General features: G+C 39.6%; 2 protein-coding genes across 2 annotated transcripts; one reads left to right on the forward strand and one right to left on the reverse strand.

Moving 5' to 3' along the window:
- Positions 1 to 2464: 2464 nt before the first annotated feature.
- LOC143715549 (olfactory receptor 51I2-like) lies at positions 2465 to 3461 on the forward strand. Its single transcript, XM_077207349.1, has one exon. The coding sequence runs from the start codon at positions 2465 to 2467 to the stop codon at positions 3380 to 3382; it is 918 nt and encodes a 305-aa protein (XP_077063464.1). The 3' UTR covers positions 3383 to 3461.
- A 12517-nt stretch (positions 3462 to 15978) lies between these two features.
- or55c1 (odorant receptor family 55, subfamily C, member 1) lies at positions 15979 to 16923 on the reverse strand. Its single transcript, XM_077207350.1, has one exon. The coding sequence runs from the start codon at positions 16921 to 16923 to the stop codon at positions 15979 to 15981; it is 945 nt and encodes a 314-aa protein (XP_077063465.1).
- Positions 16924 to 23543: the final 6620 nt, after the last annotated feature.

Raw genomic sequence — 23543 nt, forward strand, 5'->3', positions numbered from 1 at the left:
TGAACGGTTTAATGACTCACTCAGAGACAGTCCGTTGGCGTAACAACTGCGCGCTGAGTGACAGTCTTTCAATGCTCAGAGAAGCTGTTTAGTTTCGGTTACATTGTTTTTATGTATACTGACCACATCATAACACGTATTTATGTAGCAACAATAAATATAAATAAATAAATGGCGGTAAAACCGCATATCGCGCTATTGAGCAACTCAAAATTACAGCAAGGGAAATTCCTTCACCGCGACAGCCCTAGTTTTAAGTGAAGCTGGTAATAAGTGTACGGCCATGCATTTCACCTTTTTGTTTGGTTTATTCCAACCAAAATTCATTGAATGGCCAACGTTGGAGCTTGACATCAAAAAAACATTGGATTTAGACGTCAACCCGACTTTCATTTTTAACCAAAATCCAACGTCTGACCAACGTTGTAGTCTATATCCTGTGCCTGCTGTGTACAATGTAAGATCTGTTATGTTTTCCCCAATATCTGTTTGTCTTATGTTTGATGTTAAACGTCACTGTAAGCTTTTATGAAAGTTGAATAAAATTTATGTCACACGCACATATGATGCATTGATATAACAACAATGGAAGGAAAGGATTATAAGTCAGGTGAAGATGTTTTGATTATAAAATTACAGTGGAGATGACTAGCAAGATATGTGACAACAGTGATAGGTTTATATGAATGAATGGTGCATTGAATATAACAACAATGGAAGGAAATGATTACAATATGTCAGGTAAAGATATGTGGATACTTGGGGGAGCCAGTCAGTACCTGCTGTGTCTCTTAGCACCTCACAGTGCTAAGACAGTGAAAGATGGCACAATGTTGATGAGGAAGTTTTTGCTATTAGAATTGTTCAAAATGAAGAGTATTTTGTTCAAATGTTGTGCTGAAATCGTTTTTCTTGTGTGGTTTGATGGGCAGAACAGTTCTGAATTGATATACATGTATGTTGTATGTAGTGTTTACTCCTTATGTCATTTGGTTACCAGGTGTCCATTTGGAGTCTCCAAATGACCTTTTGCAAAGGACGCCTAGACTTTTCTTGAATAAAAGCTTACAGAAACTACATTTTTGGGAGTATCATCTTCAAATTTGAATCAAAACATGTTCAGACATTCAGTTTTATCTTTCTGGTGTTTTCAGGCCATTAACCTAAAAGTCTGATCAAATTTTCCCTAAAGGATGTTCATTCAAAGAAATCGTTAGTCAATTTACTGTAAATTCTACCTTGTTTTACTCTGTTCCTATGCAACTAGTTTAAAGTTTAAACTAGTCTTGTTTAAAAAAATATCAGAGTTATGAATGTGGACCATATGGTATAGGAGCTATAGACATTTGTATGTGGGTATGTTATTTTCAGAAAATTCTCAAAAATAGGGGCACTAGTTAAGAGGGGCAAGTATTAATGAACTTTAACTGCTTGACATTAACTAACCTGAAGAGGACATGCTCAACTGTTGTCTGCCCTGCACGGAGTGATCTTCACCGAATCTGCACCTGAACACTGAATACTCACCTTGCACTTGTGTCACATTGAATAAAGCTGTGTTTGGATTCACTTACCTCTGTCTCCGTGCCTGTATCCTGACACAGAGGAGGATTAAACAACTCCACAAACAGCATTACCAGCTTCACTTATTACTAACCAGATTTACTTTATTTCTGTCATACAGCTACAGTTCTGTTTGTGAATTAACAGAGGTTTAGATGTTGATGATTTATTGTTTCATTTGAAGTTGATGGTGATCAGTGACTGCTTTAGTTGTGCTCTTGACCCTTGACTAGTACCATTAGTTTATCTCTGGCTGCTGAAACTCTGTATTTATACAGAAATAACATGTTGGTTATGGCAAGAAAGTCAGAAAGAAAAATGAATCTGGTGATGTTGGTTGTATCTTGATGATGGCATAATCATCATGTAGTGACCTGACTTTTTGCCACTTAGTTGGCATAACCACAGTCACTTCTGCCAGCTGTGACATCACACACATACCCTCTATTTACAAAAAATCAAAAAACAAAGAATCCTCCTAAGACATGTTAGATGCTATAAGAACATTAGCGTAATGGTGACCCACATTTCTTGCAACAATGGTTATTTCAAGGTGTATCACAGAAGGTATTTCAATTATGTAATGTGTGTTTCAAGGTATAGAAAAATGTGCCTGATGTTCAAAATAAATTTCAAAGTTTTTTATTGATATGTCACATATCTACTTTTAAAACAAATTAACCTGAAGATTATATGTTTACACAATTCTTTAAAGTAAATATTAATCTAAAGTTAGTGTATAAATATATTATTGTTCATTGATAATTCATGTGTTCATAAAACAAATTTAACTTTATTGTAAGCTAATAATGCAGACTGCTGTTTTTTTAATATTTAAAAATCATAGAAACATTGTGTACTTTCTTCTTCAGGTCAATGAAGTAACTCTGCCTGATGCAAAATGGAAAATGGGACATATTTTTACTTGATGTTGTTTGAAAATCTCGGGTACATAAGATATGCTTTCTTCGGTTTAGGATTTACTCTGTACTGTGCTATCATGTTATTTAATGTCCTTATTATGCTTGCTATATTTCTTGAAAGGACTTTACACCAGCCCATGTACATTCTGATTTCATGTTTGTCTTTCAACTCTGTGTTTGGAACAGCTGGCTTTTTCCCAAGAGCACTGACAGACTTGCTATCTGATACACACTCAATCTCCCTTGAAGCATGTGTCTTACAGTCTGTTGTCATTTTCACGTATGCCGCAAATGAATATACAATATTAATGTTAATGGCATTTGACAGATTTGCTGCAATCAGTAAACCTTTACAATATCACAACATAATTACACCAAGGTTTTTGATTGTTTCAGTAGGTATAAACGTGGCTTATCCAATGATTTTACTTAGTATTGTTGGTCTTTTAAGTACACAACTGAAAATGTGTGGTAACAAATTGTTTAAGGTGTACTGCCACAACTATGAAGTAGTCAAGCTTTCTTGCGAAAGCACAATAATTAATAATGTTTTTGGCTTACTTATATTAATCACAACTGTTGTCATCCCTTTAAGTTTAATATTATATTCTTATGTAAAAATTATTATTGTTTGTCAAAGAAGCTCATCACAGTTCAAGGGCAAAGCTTATCAAACTTGTATTCCACACATAGTGGTCCTTTTGAATTTCTCAATTGCTCTTATTTCTGAGGTCACTTTGAGTCGAGTTGTTACCTTAGAACTTCCTTTATGGCTGTCGGTTTTTTTTTCACTGGGGTTCCTTATTATACCACCCATCCTGAACCCCCTTGTTTATGCTTTAAACCTGCCTGATATTCGCAAAAAAATTATTTGTCTTATAAACCCCTCCAGGTAGATTTTTTTCTTTCTTTTTTTCTGGTGTAATAAATGTCACACAGAATAATATACAGACTATTATTCATATTATTATTATTATTATTATTATTATTATTGTAAAGAATTGTAACCAAATTAAAAGTTTCAAACTCTAAAGTTATGCATTCCATGCTACATATTAATGATTGTTGGACCAAATGGGTGTAATGGTATGATTTGTCCACAAGCCTCATTTTGCCCGCTTTTTGTCTCATCACACACAAAACCCCTTTGCGATAGCATCAGAGAAGAAAACTTTCAGAGAAATGTGTGTGTGTGTGTGTGTGTGTGTGTGTGTGTGTATACATGTGTGTGTGTGTGTGTGTGTGTGTGTGTGTGTGTATACATGTGTGTGTGTGTGTGTGTGTGTGTGTGTACTTTAACCATGTAGCTCTTTGTTATAATCACTTTACATCCAATATTGTGAAAGTGACTGTCCCTGTATGTGCGAAGGTTACTGTGTTTACCTGTTCTCTGGAAGGAAACAAGAAATGAACATATAAAAGATATATTATACAGTTTGTACAGTATAGACATCATTATATCTATCATAATGGCTATGGAATGTCCCCATAAAACATGAAAACCAAACGTGTGTGTGTGTGTTAACCATTTAGCTCTTTGTTATATTCACTTTACAATATTGCAATATTATAACCAATATTGTGAAACTCACTGTCTCTTTATATGTGCTGAGGTTAGTGTGTCTCCCTGCACTCTGGAGGGAAACAAAAAATGAGCACAAAGCTCAATCCAGCTACTTATTCATCTGTTACTAATTGATGTGTGAATGTCATCGCTCTGCTACAGAATTTCAACGGCATTAACATTGATTCCATGCGATAATATTAGATCTAGAGTATGATTACTACAATGAGTAGGTCCTGACACGTGTTGTCTAACTACAATAGAGTTAAGAATGTCTTTAAATGCCAATCCCAATGCATAGTTTTCGTTATCTACATGTATATTAAAATCACCAACAACAGGGCTTAATCTGCAGCCAGTACTAACTCTGATAGAAAGTCAGCAAATTATTTGATAAAGTCTATATGGTGCCCTGGTGGCCTGTATACAGCAGCCAGCACAAACCTCAAACGTCATTTATCATTTACACTCAATATTGTTACATTAAGCACCAACACTTCAAAAGAATTATATTTGAACTAGACTTAGCAATTCTGAAAATATTACTATAACTTACAGCAACACCTCCCCCTTTGCCTTTCAGACAAGGCTTATGTTTACAACAGTAAGCTTGGGGGGTGGACTCATTTAGTGTAATGTAATCATCTGGTTTTAGCCAGGTTTCTGCACAGCACATCTAGGTTATAATCTTTAATCATATCATTAACAATAAGTGCTTTTGAAATAAGGGATTTAATATCCAATTTATCATTTGTATTATATCTGTTTTTTATTTGTTGAACATCAATAAAAATTTTACCCTTAGATGGGTTTGGAATTTTTTTTATTTCCTAATTCGGGGAACAGACACAGTCACTATATCATGATATCTAGCTGAAAGAGGCTATATGTGATGGGATTTATCTGACCCCAGTGACACGAGACAGCTAGCAGACTGTCAGTTTAGCCAGTCTGTCTGCTTCCTGACCTGAGCCTCAGATTGTCATGTTTGAGTCTAAGACTATGCGCCATATTACTAGAGAGAAGAGCAGCACCATCCCAGGAGGGATGAATACCATTTCTTTTCAACAGGTCAGTTCCGCCCCAAAAACTCCAATTGCCTATGAATTCTATATTATTTTGCGGACACCACTTAGACAACCAGCCATTGAGTGATGACAGTCTGCTAACTATCTCATCACTCCTGAGAACAGGAAGGGGGCCAGAGCAAATTACAGTGCCTGACATCGTACTTGCAAGTTCACACACCTCTTTAATATTAATTTTGGTGATCTCCGACTGGCGTAGTCAAACATCATTAGTGCCGATGTGAATAATAATCTTAGAGAATTTACGATTAGCATTAGCTAGCACTTTTAAATTTGCTTTGATGTCAGGCGTTCTGGCTCCTGGCAAACATGTGACTATGGTGGCTGGTGTCTCTATTTTCACGTTCCGTGTAATAGAATCGCCAAAAACTAGGGCACATTCAACAGGATTCTCAGAGGGTGTTTGACTGATTGGTGAGAATCTATTTTTTATGGTAATTGTAACAGAAGAGCAGTGTTTTGTCCTGCAACTACAGCGTCTCACGGACACTCAACTGCCTTGCTGCACGGGCTCTACAGCCGGAACCGAACAATGTACAGTTTTCACTAAGCTAGTCGCATCCAAAGCAGTATCTAAAGCCCTTGCACTCTTACCATTAACCTCAATTAAAGTTTGGATGTGTGTATCTAGTTCTGAAATCTTCTCCATCAGCCTGACTATCTTTCTGCATTTATCACATGTAAATCCTTTGCTGACAGAGAAGGCTATGCTATACATGTTACATGAAGTGCAAGTGACAATAAGAGGAGAAGATGACATAACTCGTAACAGCTTTGATGGATTTGTAAAAGGCGCAAGCAAAATAAATAAATAAATAAAGAGCGCACAGATGACACGCTAACAGGCTAGCGAATTACTAGCATGTTGTGCTAGCAACAATTTAGATTGAAGCTAACAATGTCAGGTTAATATGTGATGTTGAGTAAGTTATATTTAGCAGTATAAACAACAGGGAATGATAATGAATAATGATTCATAACAGAAAGATATATGAAGCTACAGACGCAAACCAACTTAGCAGAGCAGCAAGGCAGACAGGAGCAATCCTGTTAAGGGACTATGGCCACAATATGAGCTCATCCCATCTCTCGACAACGTGCACTCATCACGCACAGAAGGCAGCGCAATACTGCTAATCTGCGTCCCATTCTCTTATCCACACACACACCTCTCTCTCTTTCTATGGGTCTATGTAATTGTCAGTCAGCAGTCAATAAAGCTGACTTCATTCCAGCCTTTGCATCTCATTCTACTCTTAATATATCGGGCTTGACTGAGACCTGGATCCGTCCAGAAGACTCAGCAACCCCTGCTGCTCTCTCTAACAACTTCTCTTTCTCCCACAACCCTCGCCAGTCTGGGAGGGGTGGGGGTACTGGTCTTCTCATTTCTAACAACTGGATATACTTAACTCTCTCTTCTCTATGCAAACGGCTCATCACCACAGGTACTCACAAGGCAGGCAACCAACTGGACCTGGTTTACACACGCAACTGCATCACAGACAACATTTTGGTGAAACCTCTCCATGTTTCAGATCATTTCCTCATTACTTTCAATCTACAACTCACTACCCATGCTCCACCAACTCCCCTACCAGTTACTTTCAGACGTAACCTGCGCTCACTTTCTCTTTCCCATCTTTCCTCTGCTGTGTCACCTTCACTTCCCTCACCCTCACAATTCTCATCTCTAGATGTGAATACCGCAACAGATACTTAATGCTACACTTTAACTTCTTCTTTAGACAATATCTGCCCTCTCTCCTCCAGGCCAGCACGCGCTACTCCCTCTAACCCCTGGTTATCTGAGGTTCTTTGTGAACACCGGACCAAACTCAGGGCAATGGAGAGGAAATGGCGCAAATCAAAAGACACGTCTGACCTGAGTATGTATCAATCTCTGCTCTCTTCCTTTTCTGCTGATGTTCACGCTGCAAAATCTTCATATTTCCACAGCAAGATCAACAGTGCCTCTAACACACGAACACTTTTCAAGACATTTAACTCTCTCCTCTATCCACCTCCACCATCATCCACCTCCTCTTTAACTGCTGATGACTTTGCTAACTTCTTCACCAACAAAACAACCTCTATCATTAGTTAGTTCTCAACTCCACACACACAGGAACCCAAACCATGCTCTCCCACTACCAGAAACCTTCGCTTTACCTTCTCTCCGCTAACCGAGGAAGAAGTATCTAAACTTCTCCACTCCAGTCATCCTACCACCTGCCCTCTAGACCCCATCCCCTCACACCTTCTACAAGCCATCTCTCCCACACTTCTACCAGTACTCACAAACATCATCAACTCATCCCTCCACACTGGCATTTTCCCTACAGCATTCAAGCAGGCTCGGGTAACTCCACTGCTAAAAAAAAAAAACATTAGACACATCACTTTTAGAGAATTACAGACCTGTCTCTCTCCTACCATTCATTGCGAAAACACTTGAACGAGTTGCTTTCAACCAAGTGTCATCTTTCCTGTCTCTGACCAACCAGCTAGATGTCAACCAATCTGGCTTCAAGAAAGGCCATTCAACCGAGACTGCACTTCTGTCCGTCACAGAAGCCCTGCGGATCGCAAAAGCTGCTTCCAAATCTTCAGTTCTCATTTTGCTGGATCTTTTTGCTGCCTTTGACACTGTGAATCATCAGATCCTTCTGTCCACCCTCTCATCACTGGGCATCAAAGGAACTTCCCTCCACTGGTTTGAGTTCTATCTCACAGGTAGGTCCTTCAGGGTTACATGGAGAGGTATCCAAAGCACATCAACTGAACACAGGGGTTCCTCAGGGTTCAGTTCTTGGACCGCTCCTCTACTCCATCTACACCACATCATTGGGACCCATCATACAGGCACAAGGTTTCTCTTACCATTGCTATGCTGATGACACCCAGCTCTACCTCTCATTTCAACCAGATGATCCCACAGTAGCTGCACGTATCTCAAGCTGTCTGGCGGACATCTCGGCATGGATGAAGGAACATCACCTGCAGCTCAACCTGGCAAAGACTGAGCTTCTCGTCCTCCCTGCCAATCCCTCTCTACAGCACGACTTCACTATCCAGCTAGAGTCATCCTCAATCACCCCATCAAGGTCGGTCAGAAATCTTGGAGTAATATTTGATGACCACCTGACCTTCACAGACCACATTACAAAGACAGCTCGATCATGCAGGTTTGCAATCAGAATCAGAATCAGAATCAATTTTATTGCCAAGTAGTGTTGTGCACATATAAGGAATTTGCTTTGGTAATAAGGTGTTACAGAGGCTGCTATAATCAGCGCCAACTTGAGGAAAAAACAGCATGACATGAGGAGAGGTGAGGAGAAAAAAAGGCGACCCCCAGACTATGCTCCTGTAAGGAGAACAGTCTGGGAACAGGAAAAAACACCTCAGCAACATTAGCACATAAACAGTACACTCTACAAACAAGACATTGCAACACGGTTGGGAGTGGGGGATGGAGTCCAGCCCAGGGGTGTGGGGCAGGTGCATATCTGTGTATGTTTAAGTTCATGTGTGTGTAGGCCTGGAGAGAGTCGCTAAGCCAGCCCCATAATCTAGGAGCCTCAGTCCGGAGGATTGTCATAGCGATAAACAGCAAGTTGCCATGGAGACAACCTTGATCATGTCCCAGGCAGAGTCAACAATCACCAGGTGTCTGAGGAGTCGGGGAAGGAACGCAAGAGCGGCTCACTGCAGCGCTCGTCCGGGAGAGCTGTTGTTACAGCAGCGGCCTTGGCCAAGGACAGTGCTGGTTGGGGGGTGCCGAAACAGATAAGATTGGGATTGTTTGGTCTTGGGGCGAGTAGCCGCATTCAATTTATACAGGCTATTCTCCTGGTCCATTTTGGTCTCTGAAACGATCCATTTGCCTTTGCAAAGCTGTGAGCTTCTCCGTGATGTTATCCATATTGTGGTTCATAGACCCAGTCTGAGTGCTGACAGCTCTGCCCACCGCTCCAATCATCACGGGCAGCCTTGCGGGGCTTTTGACAGCTGTCACCGTCTGCTTAGTTCCTCGATAAACCAGGGCAATGCCTTATCCAATCAGCAGAAGACCTGTTATCATGGTGCCGAATAGGTAGATATCTTCAATGTCCTCCACGGAAAGAGCCGCCAGACACACGACCCGCCACCTCTCCCACGCGTCCATCGTGTAGCCAGCTGAGAACGTCCCGGCAGGGCAGTCAGGTTCCCCCGAACCCAAGCTTCTCGTCGAGAAGATGGTGTCAATTGCGTTGAGAGACCAGTTGATCAAATCCATAATTTCTTGGTTTTGGAGAGCAGTGTAGCGAGAGTCTCTCAAAGTACAAGACATTAGACGTGACGAAAGAAGCAAAACAGGAGAGGTAAGGGGAGGGAGAGGGAGAGAAAATGCGACCGCCTTCGTTGAGAGCCAAGAGGGAAACATCAGGAAGAATGTTCCTAAATGAGCATGCAACACAACTTCTCATCCAAGCCCTGGTTATTTCTAGGCTTGATTACTGCAATGCTCTTCTAGCTGGACTTCCATCATGTGTTACTAAACCTCTACAAATGATCCAGAATGCTGCAGCCCCCCTTGTCTTCAACGAGCCCAAAAGAGCTCACATCACTTCTCTGTTCATCTCACTGCATTGGCTACCACTCGCTGCTCGCATCAAATTCAAAGCTTTGACGCTTGCTTACAGATCTACCACAGATTCAGCTCCGTCCTACTTTCACTCCCTACTACAAGTCTACATCCCTACCAGAAGCCTATGATCGGCCAAGGAGCGACGGCTCGTGGTGCCATCACAGCGAGGCACTAAATCACTCTCCAGAACATTCTCATTCACGGTTCCATGCTGGTGGAATGATCTCCCCACCCTCGTCCGTAATGCAGAATCCCTGACAGCTTTCAAAAGACAACTGAAAACTCATCTCTTCCGTGAGTACTTAACATAAAAAAAATAAAAAATAAAATAAAATAAAATCTTCTCTTTTAAATCTTTCCTTCCCTTTTAAATCTTCCCTTGTCTGGCCTTTGCTACTCTGAGCAATGCCTGAACTTTGTATTTTGAGCACTTCTTGCGTCGTTCTTCCCTCTTCACGATGACTCGCTTGCTTTAGTCCTCAGATGTAAGTCGCTTTGGATAAAAGCGTCTGCTAAATGACTAAATGTAAATGTAAATGTATTACCTTGACAAACTATACATTATTAAAAATATATAAGACTCAAGGTTCAGTATTTGACCACTATTGTATTCTGAGAAACTTATAGTGACAGTTATGTCTTAATTTGTGTCTGGAGTTATGTAATGAAAAAATGAGTAGATACCTTTACTGTAATATGAATTATGAGCGTCAGCCGCTCTCATTCACAATACATATCGTTTCAAAGGACATTTACAGAAAATGCTGCATTACAATTTAGTATGATTTTTCATCAGAGCTGACTGTGTCCAAGTAATGTATTTAGAATTTAAGGCAGAAACAATGAGCTCACTGAAGTAATTATTACGAGTTGTGGACATAATTATTATAGTATATGGAAAATTGGTGCATGTTGATTCAGAGTTTGCGTCTTCTGAACTCCTCGCAGGAGTTAGAGTCATCTCTTCAAAAGTTTGGGGCATCTGAAGTCTTCGTATGAGGCTGGATACAAACTGGAGCTGACGTACTCTCTACTGGATGGGGATCCCAAGATGAAACAGAAAACCAAGTGGAAAATAATTAGTCTAGCTGCTGTACTGTACCAGTTTAAATTTTGAAGTTTAATATTTACACTATATTAAAAAATTATAGTTATAAACTATACCTACTTTAAAACTACACAAATATATTATGATATGCAGTGGTAAAAACATGTCTCTTATGTGGCAGTTTCACAACCATACATCTACCATCAGGCCTGACTAGCATAACTGGGAATCATAAGCATCATTTGGGCAAGATATGGGAGTGAGTCACAAATGGCTTTCTTTTGTAACTCTTGTCTCTTGTCTCTTTCTCTAATTCTTTTAAATAGACTCAGAATTATGTTGGCATTAGTGGAATTGCATTAGCATGGTTCAAATCATACTTATCTGACCGTTATCAATTAGTAAATGAAGAGATGTCTTATCAATCAAAAGTTCAGTATGGCGTACTCCAAGGCTAATTGCTGGAACCTTTGCTGTTCACTCTGTACATATTACCCTTAGGATATATCATTAGGAATCATGTCATTAGTTTTCACTGTTACACTGTAAAAAAAATGTAATTTTAACGGTAAAAAACTCTAAAAAAGCAACGGAAAAGACGTTAATTGCTTAACAGTATGTACCCAATTTATATACAGTGAAAAACTGTAATAGCTCTCATGGGACATTTCCTTTAATAAAATACTGTTAAATGTACGGATTTTGGAAGCAACACTGTAAAAAAACCTTACCGTTGCATTTACCGTACTTTACCGTAAAACTTACGGTAGCAATTTATAAAAAATTTACAAAGTTTTACATCATTGAACTAAGATTTACGGTAAGAAACCTACTCGGTTACATACGTAACCTCGATTCTCTTTAGAAGAGGGAACGAGTATTGCGTAAGCTAGCTTACGCTACGGGTAAAGTCATCTTTTCTCGAGATATTGAAGCCAAAAATGATCCTTAATTTTGCATTTATTGTCAATGCAGTACAGCAGCCAGCAGACCTAGAGCAGGCAGTCTTGCGTGCTCATTGGCTGCCGTACGGCAACTGCTGCAGCCTACCACTGAGCCTCGCGTGTGACGTCATGCCCAATGGCTTAGCGTATAAAAACCAGGCTCAAAGGCTGCGTCACTGGTTTCATCAGCTGAAGCGAAAATCGCTCGTGGCACCTGCACGGTCAGGTTACGCAATACTCGTTCCCTCTTCTAGAGAGAACCGAGGTTACGTATGTAACCGAGTACGTTCTCTTACGAGAGGTTCTCTCGTATTGCGTAAGCTACCTTACGCTATGGGAACCCATTGTCAACGCCGTGCGCGCCCAGCCTCCACTTCATGAGTCCCAGGGATTCCCGGGGAACATAGATAAGTGGGAAACAGGTGGCCAGCAATGCGGGCCATGTTATAAGCTCATGTTATAAGCACATACAGGGTATACAGAGCGGCGTCGCCGGTCCATATAACTATTCACCATATAGTGCAGCTCAACCAGGAGAACTAACGTCGCGTGAGAGTAGTCTGCGGATGATAATTTGGGCAGGACAAACACACCGCTCACACTGACAGAAGTCTAGCCTAGTCTAGTCCAGCGCATAATGTAAGCCCTCAGTGCGCTGACGGGGCAGAGGAGATTAACATCACCCTCACTATTGGATGCTGGCAGAGCCGAAAGAGAAATGACCTGCGCTCTGAAGGGGGTGCCCAACACTTTAGGGCTATAACCATGTCTTGGCTTAAGGATGACCTTAGAGTCATTTTGCCCGAACTCAAGACACGCAGCACTATCAGAAAAACGGTTTTGAGCGAGAGGTACTTTAGATCCATGGAGTCTAACGGTTCAAAGGGGAAAGCTTTCAGGGCCACTAGGACCAATGAAAGATCCCTAATGGGAACAGACGGGGCTTGCGGGGGATTCATCCATCTAGCTCCTCTAAGGAAGCGGATGACGAGCTTGTTTCTTCCTACTGACTGGCTGTGCGTCTACTCAGCGAACGCTGCAACGCTCAAAGTATGTTGCAGCCATAGCAGCGTTCTCAGAACCTCTGCATGGCCAGTCACTGGGAAGGAACAATCTTGTCATCCGCTTCCTTAGAGGAGCGAGAAGACTAAACCCTCCTCGGCCCCCTATGGTTCTGGCCTGGGACCTTTCCACGGTCCTAGAGGCTATGAAGAGTGACCCTTTCGAACCACTTCACTCGGTGGACTTACGGTGTCTCTCATTCAAAACTATTTTTCTCTTGGCTCTCGCTTCGGTGAAGCAAGTGGGTGACTTACACTTGCTCTCCGTGAGCGCGTCGTGCATGGAATTTGGGCCTAATGACTCTAAAGTTATGCTCAAATTGAGACACGGCTATGTCCCCAAAGTGCTCTCCACTCCATTCAGAGCGCAAGTCATTTCCTTGTCAGCCCTTCCGGGAACTGACAGTGAGAATGATGTAAATCTCCTTTGTCCGGTCAGGGCGTTAAGGATTTACGTTCAGCAAACTGCTGCCTTACGGCAGTCGGATCAGCTTTTTGTTTCGTTCGCTGGCTGCACTAAAGGGCTAGCTACCTCGAAACAGAGCATTTCCAGATGGATAGTTGATGCTATCGATTTGGCTTATAAGTCTAAAGGCCTTCAATGCCCTTTAGGTGTTCGAGCCCATTCCACTAGAAGCATGGCCTCGTCTTGGGCTTGGACTTGTGGTGTTTCACTCCAGGACATTTGTAGAGCGGCAGGCTGGGCCTCTCCATCTACATTTATAAGGTTTTACAACCTTGAGGTTCCTGCTTTGTAGGCCAAATTGTTCTCTATCTGAGACTATTTTTATCTAGCGAACTGGTTAAGTTCTGCTCTTGTACAGCTCAGTCTGACTTTCTCCACGCTGACTGTTATACTGTGTTAAGCACTCAATAATACATATGATGTGACACACTCCCTATATGGTCATTATGTATTCTCGGGCCCACTCTGTGTTGGCCTGGATACTTTCACTATAATGTGTTCCCAGGGTACCTGCCCTTGGGGCTATGTGTGAATGACCTCAGCACACACAGCGCTTTAAATTGGGTTCCTGTAGTGTAAGCTAGCTAACGTAACCTCGGTTCTCTCTAGAAGAGGGAACGAGTGTTGCGTAACCTGGCCGTGTTAGTGCTGCTTTCTGGTTTTGCTTCAGTATGAAAAACCAAAGAACACCCTATCTGGACTTGGTTTAAATAGAGGTAAGCCAAGCCTATTCTGGCGGGATGTGACGCGCAAGGGCGTCCGCGCCCTCATTGGTGCTGACGTCACTATCAATCCACCGATAGGTTGCAACATGTGCCGCAGAGCAGCCAATAGGCGCGTGAGCTGCCTAGTCTATGTCTGCTCTTTGCAGCAATGCATTTTAAATATGTGAAAATGAATGATTAATTTTTTGGCTCCAGTATTCTCGAGAAAAGGGATTTTCCCCGTTTCGTAAGCTAGCTTACGCAACACTCGTTCCCTCTTCTAGAGAGGGAACCGAGTGTCGTTTTACAATGTGAATACCATACTTCCAAGGGAGCCTGTCTACCACAAAGTGACTTCAAATTTTTGTCTTTGTCTTTCTTATACTTTGTAGAAGATGGAGGGAACCCATTCCAAGGCATACTGCAAGGGAAGGAGCGAGACACATCCGCAACCTTGTCTCCCCCCCCCCCCCCCCTTTTGTCTTAACTTCCCTCCCCCCTTTCTCTCTCCTTCTTTCTCTTTCTACCTCCTTCGCTGTGAGCATCAATTCAACACAGAAATCTCATACACACACAGTCATGTACACTCTCTCTCATTCACACACATGCACACACATATGGACACTCATTCCTGTTAATGTACATTCCTGTTACCATGTGTTCATTCCTGTTACGAAATTATGTTATGAAGTTTTTATGAGTTTTGTTTGGTCCATCAATTATACAATTGTTTAATAAATTAAATTATAAAACAATTTTTAACACTTGAGGCTTCGGTCTTTAAAATTAAAAAATGGCTAAATGTTTTTTTATTAAAATGCACCTTGCCTTAATATGCACTGATTTTTTTGTCACAAATACATGGAAGTAAAATAATGGCAAATGTTTTTGAAACAATAAAGCTTGTTGAATTGCACTACTTGAACAAAATATGCATTGCATTAACCATGCTTGCATTTTAATACATTGTATTTTTAGGGCTTGCATTTTTATGGGCTGAAATTCAGCATGAAAAGATAACAATAAAGTTTAATTTTGAAGAGCTACAACAAGCAAATGTCACCCATTAGGTGGAATGGCCCAGTTATCAGTAAACTGTTTCTCTAAATATGGTTTGCATTAGTGTAAATGTTAATCACAATGGTCACTCTAATTATAATTACACACTATATCTTCACAGTGAAGTTTTTCTTTCTTTAAACACTCAACCACAAGCAAAAGTTTAAAAGTCTATAGACATGCATGGCAATAATCCATTGTTTTTCAAAATAATTTGACAATTTAATGAATGCATTCATGTTTATTCAATGTAGTTTTAAATTAACTACAGTATACAATGCATGAGCACAATAAAGCAGTTAATTGGAAAATGTAATTTTTTGAAACATTAAGTTATCAAATTAGTGCATTGGAACTAGCAGCAGTCTTAATACCGATAGACAGCAAGTTGTAAATAGAATGAACTCATAATGTTGAGACATATGACATATGTTTCACAAAATGTTGGTTGCAGTACAAAGGAAGTTGCCAGGATCCAGATGCAGCAGCATCTCTTTATTAAACTTATTCAACAAACTCAAACTTTTCAAAATAGAGACTTAACAACCGACACAATTTAAATATAGAACTGATCCTGAACAGAAAGACACAGAGGGTTTAAGTACACTGCAAACAGAGGAACTAACAAGACTAATTAACTAGACACACCTGAACTCAAACTCTAATCAATATGTAACTATGGTGACAAACAGGCAGGGGAAACTGAAGATGACAGACAGCAAAACACAAGAGTGGAAATACAGACATGAATGAAAACACAAATGAAACGTTACAAATATGGTGAAAAACAAACTAGAAAAACATAATTTAGTTCAGACTTGGATTTGACATCCTGGATGGAGAAAAAAAAAGCTAATAGACAATTTTGCATAAGATAATGACAAAACTCTTATTACAAATGTCTTACATGGACTGCATTTGACAATCAATGTGTAGTAACTTTATTCAATTTAAAAAAATTCACAATTTGAGTTCTAATTTCTGTGGTTCTGAGACCATAAATAATAGGGTTACATATTGCAGGAACAAGGTGATACAATGAGCTTGTTAAGATACGGATATCTCGAGGTATTGTAGCTACTCTATACCCAACAAATGCAGCAGTAACACTGATATAGGCTATTACTATGGTCATTATGTGTGTGGTGCATGTATGAATGGCTTTGTGGCGGGATTCACCAGAAGGAGAGCGAAATATGATGACAAAAATGATGACATAAGAGCAGAATATCACAAAACAATCAGCGGATGTTACACCAAAAGCTACTGTAAGAGCTAAATAGTTTTTAGAAATATCATTACATGCTAGATTGACAACAGATGTATGTTCACAGAAAATGTGGTAAATCATATTTGTTCTACAAAAAGTAAGTGGCACAACTAGACCAACCATGGTAATAATGGTAACTGCGTTCCGAATGCAAAGAACTGCAGAGAAAATAAGTGAGTTTGTCATATTTACAAAATCATTGTAACGTAAAGGATAAATAATAGCAAAATATCGGTCCACAGCCATCCCAAGCAATATGGTGGACTGAAAAATACCAGAAAAATGCATACAAAGCATTTGTATTAGGCATTCATGTCGTGTAATTGTATTCCAGTCCAACAATAAACCGACCAACATCCTTGGAATAAAGTAAATTGGCACACAAAAACCCAAAGCTGCAATGAGTCCAATTAAAATATACATGGGAGCATGCAATTTTCTATGCTTTGCAATGACAATAATTAAAATGGCATTAGCAAATAATGTATAGATTAAGATGATGCAAAAAGGAATGAACAGTAGAGGCCGATACTCTTTAAGGTCTGTGAATCCAATTAACTGGAATTTAGTAAAAGAGACGTTGTTTGATTGGTCACCCATTCTGCTTTTTTAAACTGTGTAGTACAGACCTTTAGAAATAAAACAGCAAAAATAAACAGAAGTTATTCCTCATAATTTGTAAACTGTTTAACCTCAATCTCAAAATACATTAAGATATAAACATTTTAAATGTATACAAAACAAGGACAATACATTACCTATCCGAACATATTAAGCATAACAAATCAAGAAGAAATTAGCAAATGGATTGTTTTTCATATTTAATTCAATAGCTCTCCTGTACTGCCATGAAACAGTCTGTCTTATCTATCTGTCCTCTGTTCTGTCTCTCCCTACCACTGAGCAAACTCTTCCCTGCTATTAAATACTCTATCTTTCCCTCCCTCACCATTGCATGGGGATTTGATGCATGTTAAATTGGAACACAATTAGTCACAGCATTCTTTTCAGACTATGTTTTTTTTTCTTTTTTTTCTGTATTATCTTGCTTTAAACATTTAGTGATAAAACTCTTAATTAATGTAGATGAACTATAGAACTTATTTTACATTTAAATGAGATGAACACCCCTCAATAGAATAATATACATTAGTCTGCCACTATTTCTGTTTTAAAAAAGGATGCTCTTCATGGGTGAATTAATTTAACACCATAATTTAACCAGATACATCATCCAACATTCAACAAAACTGCTGCATTAAATTCATAAAGTATGTATCCTAGGTGTCATTTATTAAGCAAGGTTATTCAACATTTTTACTTTTTTGCCATCATTAATTCATTTTTCACATTATATGGGGTAAGCTGTTACAGTGGGCACCCAATAGTTATTTACACTGATTTGAAAGTAATATAAATGTCCTAAAATAAAAAAAGCAAGGGGGAAAAAACTCAGGAAAGTGTGCTGTATTACGGCAGCATTTGACACGATTGAACATTCATTTCTTTTAGAGCGTTTGTGTCAGTGGGTATCAAGGGAACTGCCCTTAAATGGTTTTCTTCTTACTTAAAGTACAAAAGCTGGGGAAAAAATTGGGAAATTATTTCCCAGATTCTGCAGTGTGTGTTTGTGGGGTTCCTCAGGGGTCAATTCTGGGGCCCATATTGTTTTCTTTGTACATGTTACCACTCAGCCTTATCTGTCAAAAATATAATGTTGCATATCATTGTTATGCAGATGACACTCAACTGTATCGTCTATTGAAGGAAGATGATGGTACTGCATTAAATGCTTTGATTAATTGCTTGAGTGAAATTAAATTATGGATGGTAAATAACTTAATGTTACTTAATGTACAACTTAATGAAGCTAAAACATAACGACTAGTATTTTGCTCCATTAGGTCACCCACTCACATACTTTACTTTTTAGGCCCTTTTGCCTCTAATGTACATAAGCAAGCAGAGAATCTGAGAGTTATCTTTGATTCAGAGCTTAAAATTAATAAGCAAATGCTGTGGTGAAGGCTGGCTTCTTTAATTTAAAACGCAATGCAAACATTAAACCCAGGTTATACAGGCTTGTATATTTTAAAAGTTGGACTATTGTAATTCATTGTATCTGGCTTCTTTGTATAATGTTGAATCGCCTTCAACTCTTACAAAATGTAGCAGCTTTGACTGGGACCAAGAAGCAGGTCAGTGTTTCCCCAGTACATTTACATTTATCTGACGCTTTTATCCAAAGCGACTTACAATTGCTATATTTCAGAGGTTGCACGCCTCTGGAGCAACTAGGGGTTAAGTGTCTTGCTCAGGGACACATTGGTGTCTCACAGTAAATTCGAACCCAGTCCCTCACACTAAAGGCATGCATCTTATCCACTGCGCCATCACCACATTTTGGCTGCAAAATTGTGTTGGCCCACATCTGGCACATGTGGAATGATGATCTGGCCCACATGAGCGGTGGCTCACTCCTATTTGCCAGATCTGGGCCACAAGCAGGCCATAGCAATGCCACATGCAGTGTTGTGCAAGTTACTTCCAAACTGTAATACATTATAGATTACTTGTTACTGTTACTTAAAAGTAATTCATTACCTTACAATATTACTGTCTCAGAATTGTAATGCGTTACATTACTCCTATATTACTTTTGAGTTACTTTCACCAAAATAACTACAGATGTAGTTATAATATAAAAAATAAAAAGACAAAATGTACTACAGAGCATTTTACATCCAGTAGAAGGCAATATAATGTAGCATAATGATTGTGGGCTATCCAGGCTACTAACAATATAGCATATAATTGGCAAAGTGAAGGCTCAAGAGAAGAAAGAGAGGATGACAGACAGAATCACAAACGATCCAAGTCTGTTAAAAGTATGGTAGAGGTAAAGTGATTATCTGGCAATAGCTTTGGTCTATTCATATTAGACACAACAGAACTGTATGTAAACTTTAATGCCATGACAAGAAGTCACAAGATGCACATTTGTTCTTTTATTGTTGCCATTAATTTATTCTCTTCGAATTCAAGAGGTTCACAACACAAAACTGTCATGCACAAAGTGAGCATGATGAACATAGCTTATGCTTTCTCTGGAAGTATAAAGTGCAATTGGAGGACCAACCCTCAGCCTCAGTCATTTTAGTCCATGAAAATGAACATAGGCTAAACATAGCCTAACTGCTGCTTAGAAGAAGAAAAAAAAAGAACAAATAGAGACCCTTAGGCCTATATGCCTCTAAAAAGGCTCAAACAAAACAGGCTTCCAAACAAAGGAAGGTTCAAATAAATCCACTTAGGCTATAACAACAAGACAGATTGCAATTGTTTCTATGAAACTAAAGGACAAGACCATTTTCGAGAATAAAAAAAATGAAATTAAAGTGCTTGGACCTAACAGGAAATATGGCTCAGTCATTTAAGTCAAATTCAAAAAAGTTCAGTAATGAGGGAAGTCATACGAGAAATAAATGGAAATAAAAACTTTTGGAAATACAAAACTGAAATTAAGGTGTTTGGGCCCACAAGGCCTGACAGCAAATATGGTTCAAAATCTTCAAAACTTAAATAATGGTCAGATATTGCCAACAGCAAAATTGGATTTAAAAAGTTCTGTTTCCTGCCAAATATAAAACAGAGGTGGTGTGCAGCTAAACATGGAAAAATTCAAGTAAAGGGAAATTGAAGCTGTGCTTGCTTACGACTATGGTGGGCCTATTCCATTTGACTGAAATATCTGTTGTACCGCATCAGAATAAGGCGCTGAAAGCGTCCATCACCAAGACGGTTGCGTTTTGGGGTGAGTACCAGACTCCCAAGACTGAAAAGTCTTTCGACTGGTGCACTGGATGGTGTTGGTGCATTATAACGTAGTGCAATTTTTTTAATTCTTGGAAACTGATGCAGGCTTTCCATCACTGGATCAGAATTGAAATAAGAGGTTACCTCTGTTTCCACTGACATAGGTGCATCAGCCATGGCATTGGGCTTTTCATCAAATGAAAAGAAGTCATCCTCACAGGAGGTGACTGCAGCAGGTTGAGGAGCATCACTCATTGGGGTGGCAGGCTCTTCTACTGTTAGGGTGCGGCACTCAGTGGTGAGAAGGTACTTGAGGTGATCTCTTCTGGTTTCCTCTTTTACCCAGCGCAGTTTAAATTTGGGTAGTGAGACGGCAGCCAGTAGGGCATCCTTGGAGTCACTTGTTGTGGCAAAGCGAGTTTTAATTGCTCCCACAATTATTTCAGGCAACCCAGTGATCATTTGTGAAAGGCCATTTTGCATTGCTAAAGTTTTGGCCATTAGAACTTCAAGTGTTGGTTGAAGTGTCCCATAAAAACAAGTTTCCTCACCCTGTAGGATGTCCAGTGCAGCGCTGAAAGGCTTCATAATGGAGCAGTATTCCTTCAGAAACTGGTATTCCCTGTCATTCATGCATTTAATCTGAACCTATGTGCATAGATTGTTAATGTCAGTTAGTGGCATTTCTATGATCCGAACATAGTCGTCATAAAATGAGTTCCACCGGGTGACTGAGGGCACAATCAACTTCCTTTTACTGATCTCTTCTAGGCACTCAGATGCAACTGTGGACCGGCTAGCTTTGGTCCATAGTGCTGAACACTTAGCTGTGGAACTGCGGTAAACAGCCCTGGATTCTGGGTTTGATACCAACCATTTATGAATCTCATTGTTGGCAATGAGGTTGAGCGTGTGAGCTGCACATCTGTGATGTGCAGGCAACACACACAGCCCTTGCTGTGCATCCTCATCGTCTCCTTCAGTGAGAACGCTTTGGAGGTCGGTGAAGGTCACTTTCCCATCATCCTCCTCCACCTCCTCTTCTTCGTCCTCCTCCTCAGTTTCGACTTGTTGGTATTCCTTAAAAGCTTTAACAAAGTTGCTGCCATTGTCTGTCACACATGCAGTCACTTTTTCAGTAGTTAATCCATACTGGGAAAAAATATCCTCAAGTTCAGATGCAATTGCGTCATAAGTGTGTCTACCTCTGAACCTACGACAAGCGATCGCAGCCTTCTTCCGTTGCAACGTCTCCGAATCGATCCAATGGACCGTCACCCCCAAAAAACTCCTGTTGTAGGCAGTCCATATGTCTGCAGTTGTTGACACGTACTGCTGCTCATCAATTGTTTTTTTTAGCTCTTTTTCCATAGCAGTATAGGTCCTATCCAGTTCTTTGGTGAACGTTGTTCTGCATGGCAGTACATGCTGAAAAATAAGCAACATAAATAGATATTAAAACTCCAGTTCATGATCATGCTATGCTAAATCACACGATTGCAAATTCATTGTCTGTTCCAAGAACCAATGTTCCATTGTCAGATACATTCACATTATGCTGCTATATACTGTACACTGAAAAATGATTACTTGAATTAACTTTTTTTTTTAGGTAAGTGGTTGCAATCAATTTATTTTAGCTACATTTAAAGTTTAGGTCAGTACATTCAGTTTAGGTCTGTGGATGGCTATAACATTTTGACTACACAGATGAAACTTGAAAAATTAGAATGTAGTGCAAAAGTTATCATTTTCATGATTATGGCTTACAGCTTATGAAATCCCCAAATTCTAAATCTATTTTTTTTTTTTAATATTACATGAAATCAAAAAAAAAAAAAAAAAAAAATTTGAATTACTGAAATACACAAACTTTTGCATGATATTCTACTTTTTCGAGTTTCACCTGTACATTTTTATCCAGTGACCTAGAATCTATATGAACTAGATAAAATTCTAGCTAGTCACTCACAGAAACGTTAGCTTACCGTGTCATTGTTGGTCGTCACAGGGATCTTGCTAACTAGGTTCTTGAACGCAGGAGATTCCACCGTTGACAATGGTAACATGTCCTCGACGAGATACTCTGCCACAAGTCTTCTGACTTCTCGAGGTTCAAGTGGCATGATGGCAGACCGAGAGAAATTTAATTTCTGCTGCTTTGGCTTAATACTCTCGTCCTCTGTATTTTTTCTTTTCTCAGTAAGTGGAGTGGTCGCATGGCACCGTTCGAGATGTTTTTTTAAATTGCTAGTACTATTTCGCGACGTCGATAGTTCTTTCGGTTTTGGACAAAGGTTGCATTTGACTATGACGTTCTTCTTGTCCTTATCTCTGACAAACTCGAAGTAATGGGCATATGTCCATCTCGCGAATGTACAGTCTTCTGCCATCTTTACCCATTAGCCACTCTTCCACTGGCCAGCGCGCGAGCACAGAGGCTGGAATCATGTCTCGCGGCACTCCTGTAAACACGCCCACGCCTTCACTGGACTGGACTATGTCACATTAGAGGGAGATGAAATAAATCGCTATACAAATTTATCAGAAGCTGTAATTTAGTCGTCTTTATTTACAAACTTGGACACCACACGCAGCTATTTGACTGACCACGAACAGGTAATAACTTGCATATTTCATTCGTTCGTCTCGTCTCGCGGTCTTGCTTTTTAAAAAAAATTTTGGGCTAAAAGTGTGTTGTAACGGAAGCGTTACTGAACATGTACCGAGTAAAATATTACTGAAAATTGATTGGTAATGCCTTACACTACTGCGTTACAGCAAAAAGTAATATGTTACTGTAATGCATTACTTTTGTAACGCGTTACTCCCAACACTGGCCACATGTCAGTTAAGAGCAAAGAATTAAACCAGAACTGGACCTTATCTGAGCCACAAAATCTGTGTATATTAAATATGGAGTCATCTAAGCCTTAATAAGCCTGTTAACAATCAGAATCACTGAAGAAAAGAAGAGAACAGAAAAAGAGACGAGCAGAAACACAAGAACTTAAACTGACTTCCAGCCACAGCCTTAGATGAAATCAACTGAAGATAAAAGACAGTAAATCTCTCAAGATCTCAGCAGAGGAGGATTAAACCACTTTACAAACAGCATTACCAGCTTCACTCATAACTAATTGACTTTATTTATGTTAGACATCTACAAAAGTTATTATTAAGAATTAACAGAGGTTTATCTCTGTTTCCTTTGAATTCACCATAACAGTGACTAGTGATTCCAATAGTTGGGATCTAAACTCTTTTTATTTGTCTTTTTTGGCTTCTGTGACAGAGTGTTTGTCAAACACATTTTCAGTAATAAAGGAAGCTAAAACTAACAGAGATCAGGTTATGATGGTTACCTGTTGATGATTTTAAAGTCGTCATGAAATAACCTGATG

This window comes from Siphateles boraxobius, unplaced genomic scaffold, assembly GCF_051911475.1.
Source record: "Siphateles boraxobius isolate OS27281-9 unplaced genomic scaffold, OSU_SipBor_1 6, whole genome shotgun sequence".
Taxonomy (NCBI): domain Eukaryota; kingdom Metazoa; phylum Chordata; class Actinopteri; order Cypriniformes; family Leuciscidae; genus Siphateles; species Siphateles boraxobius.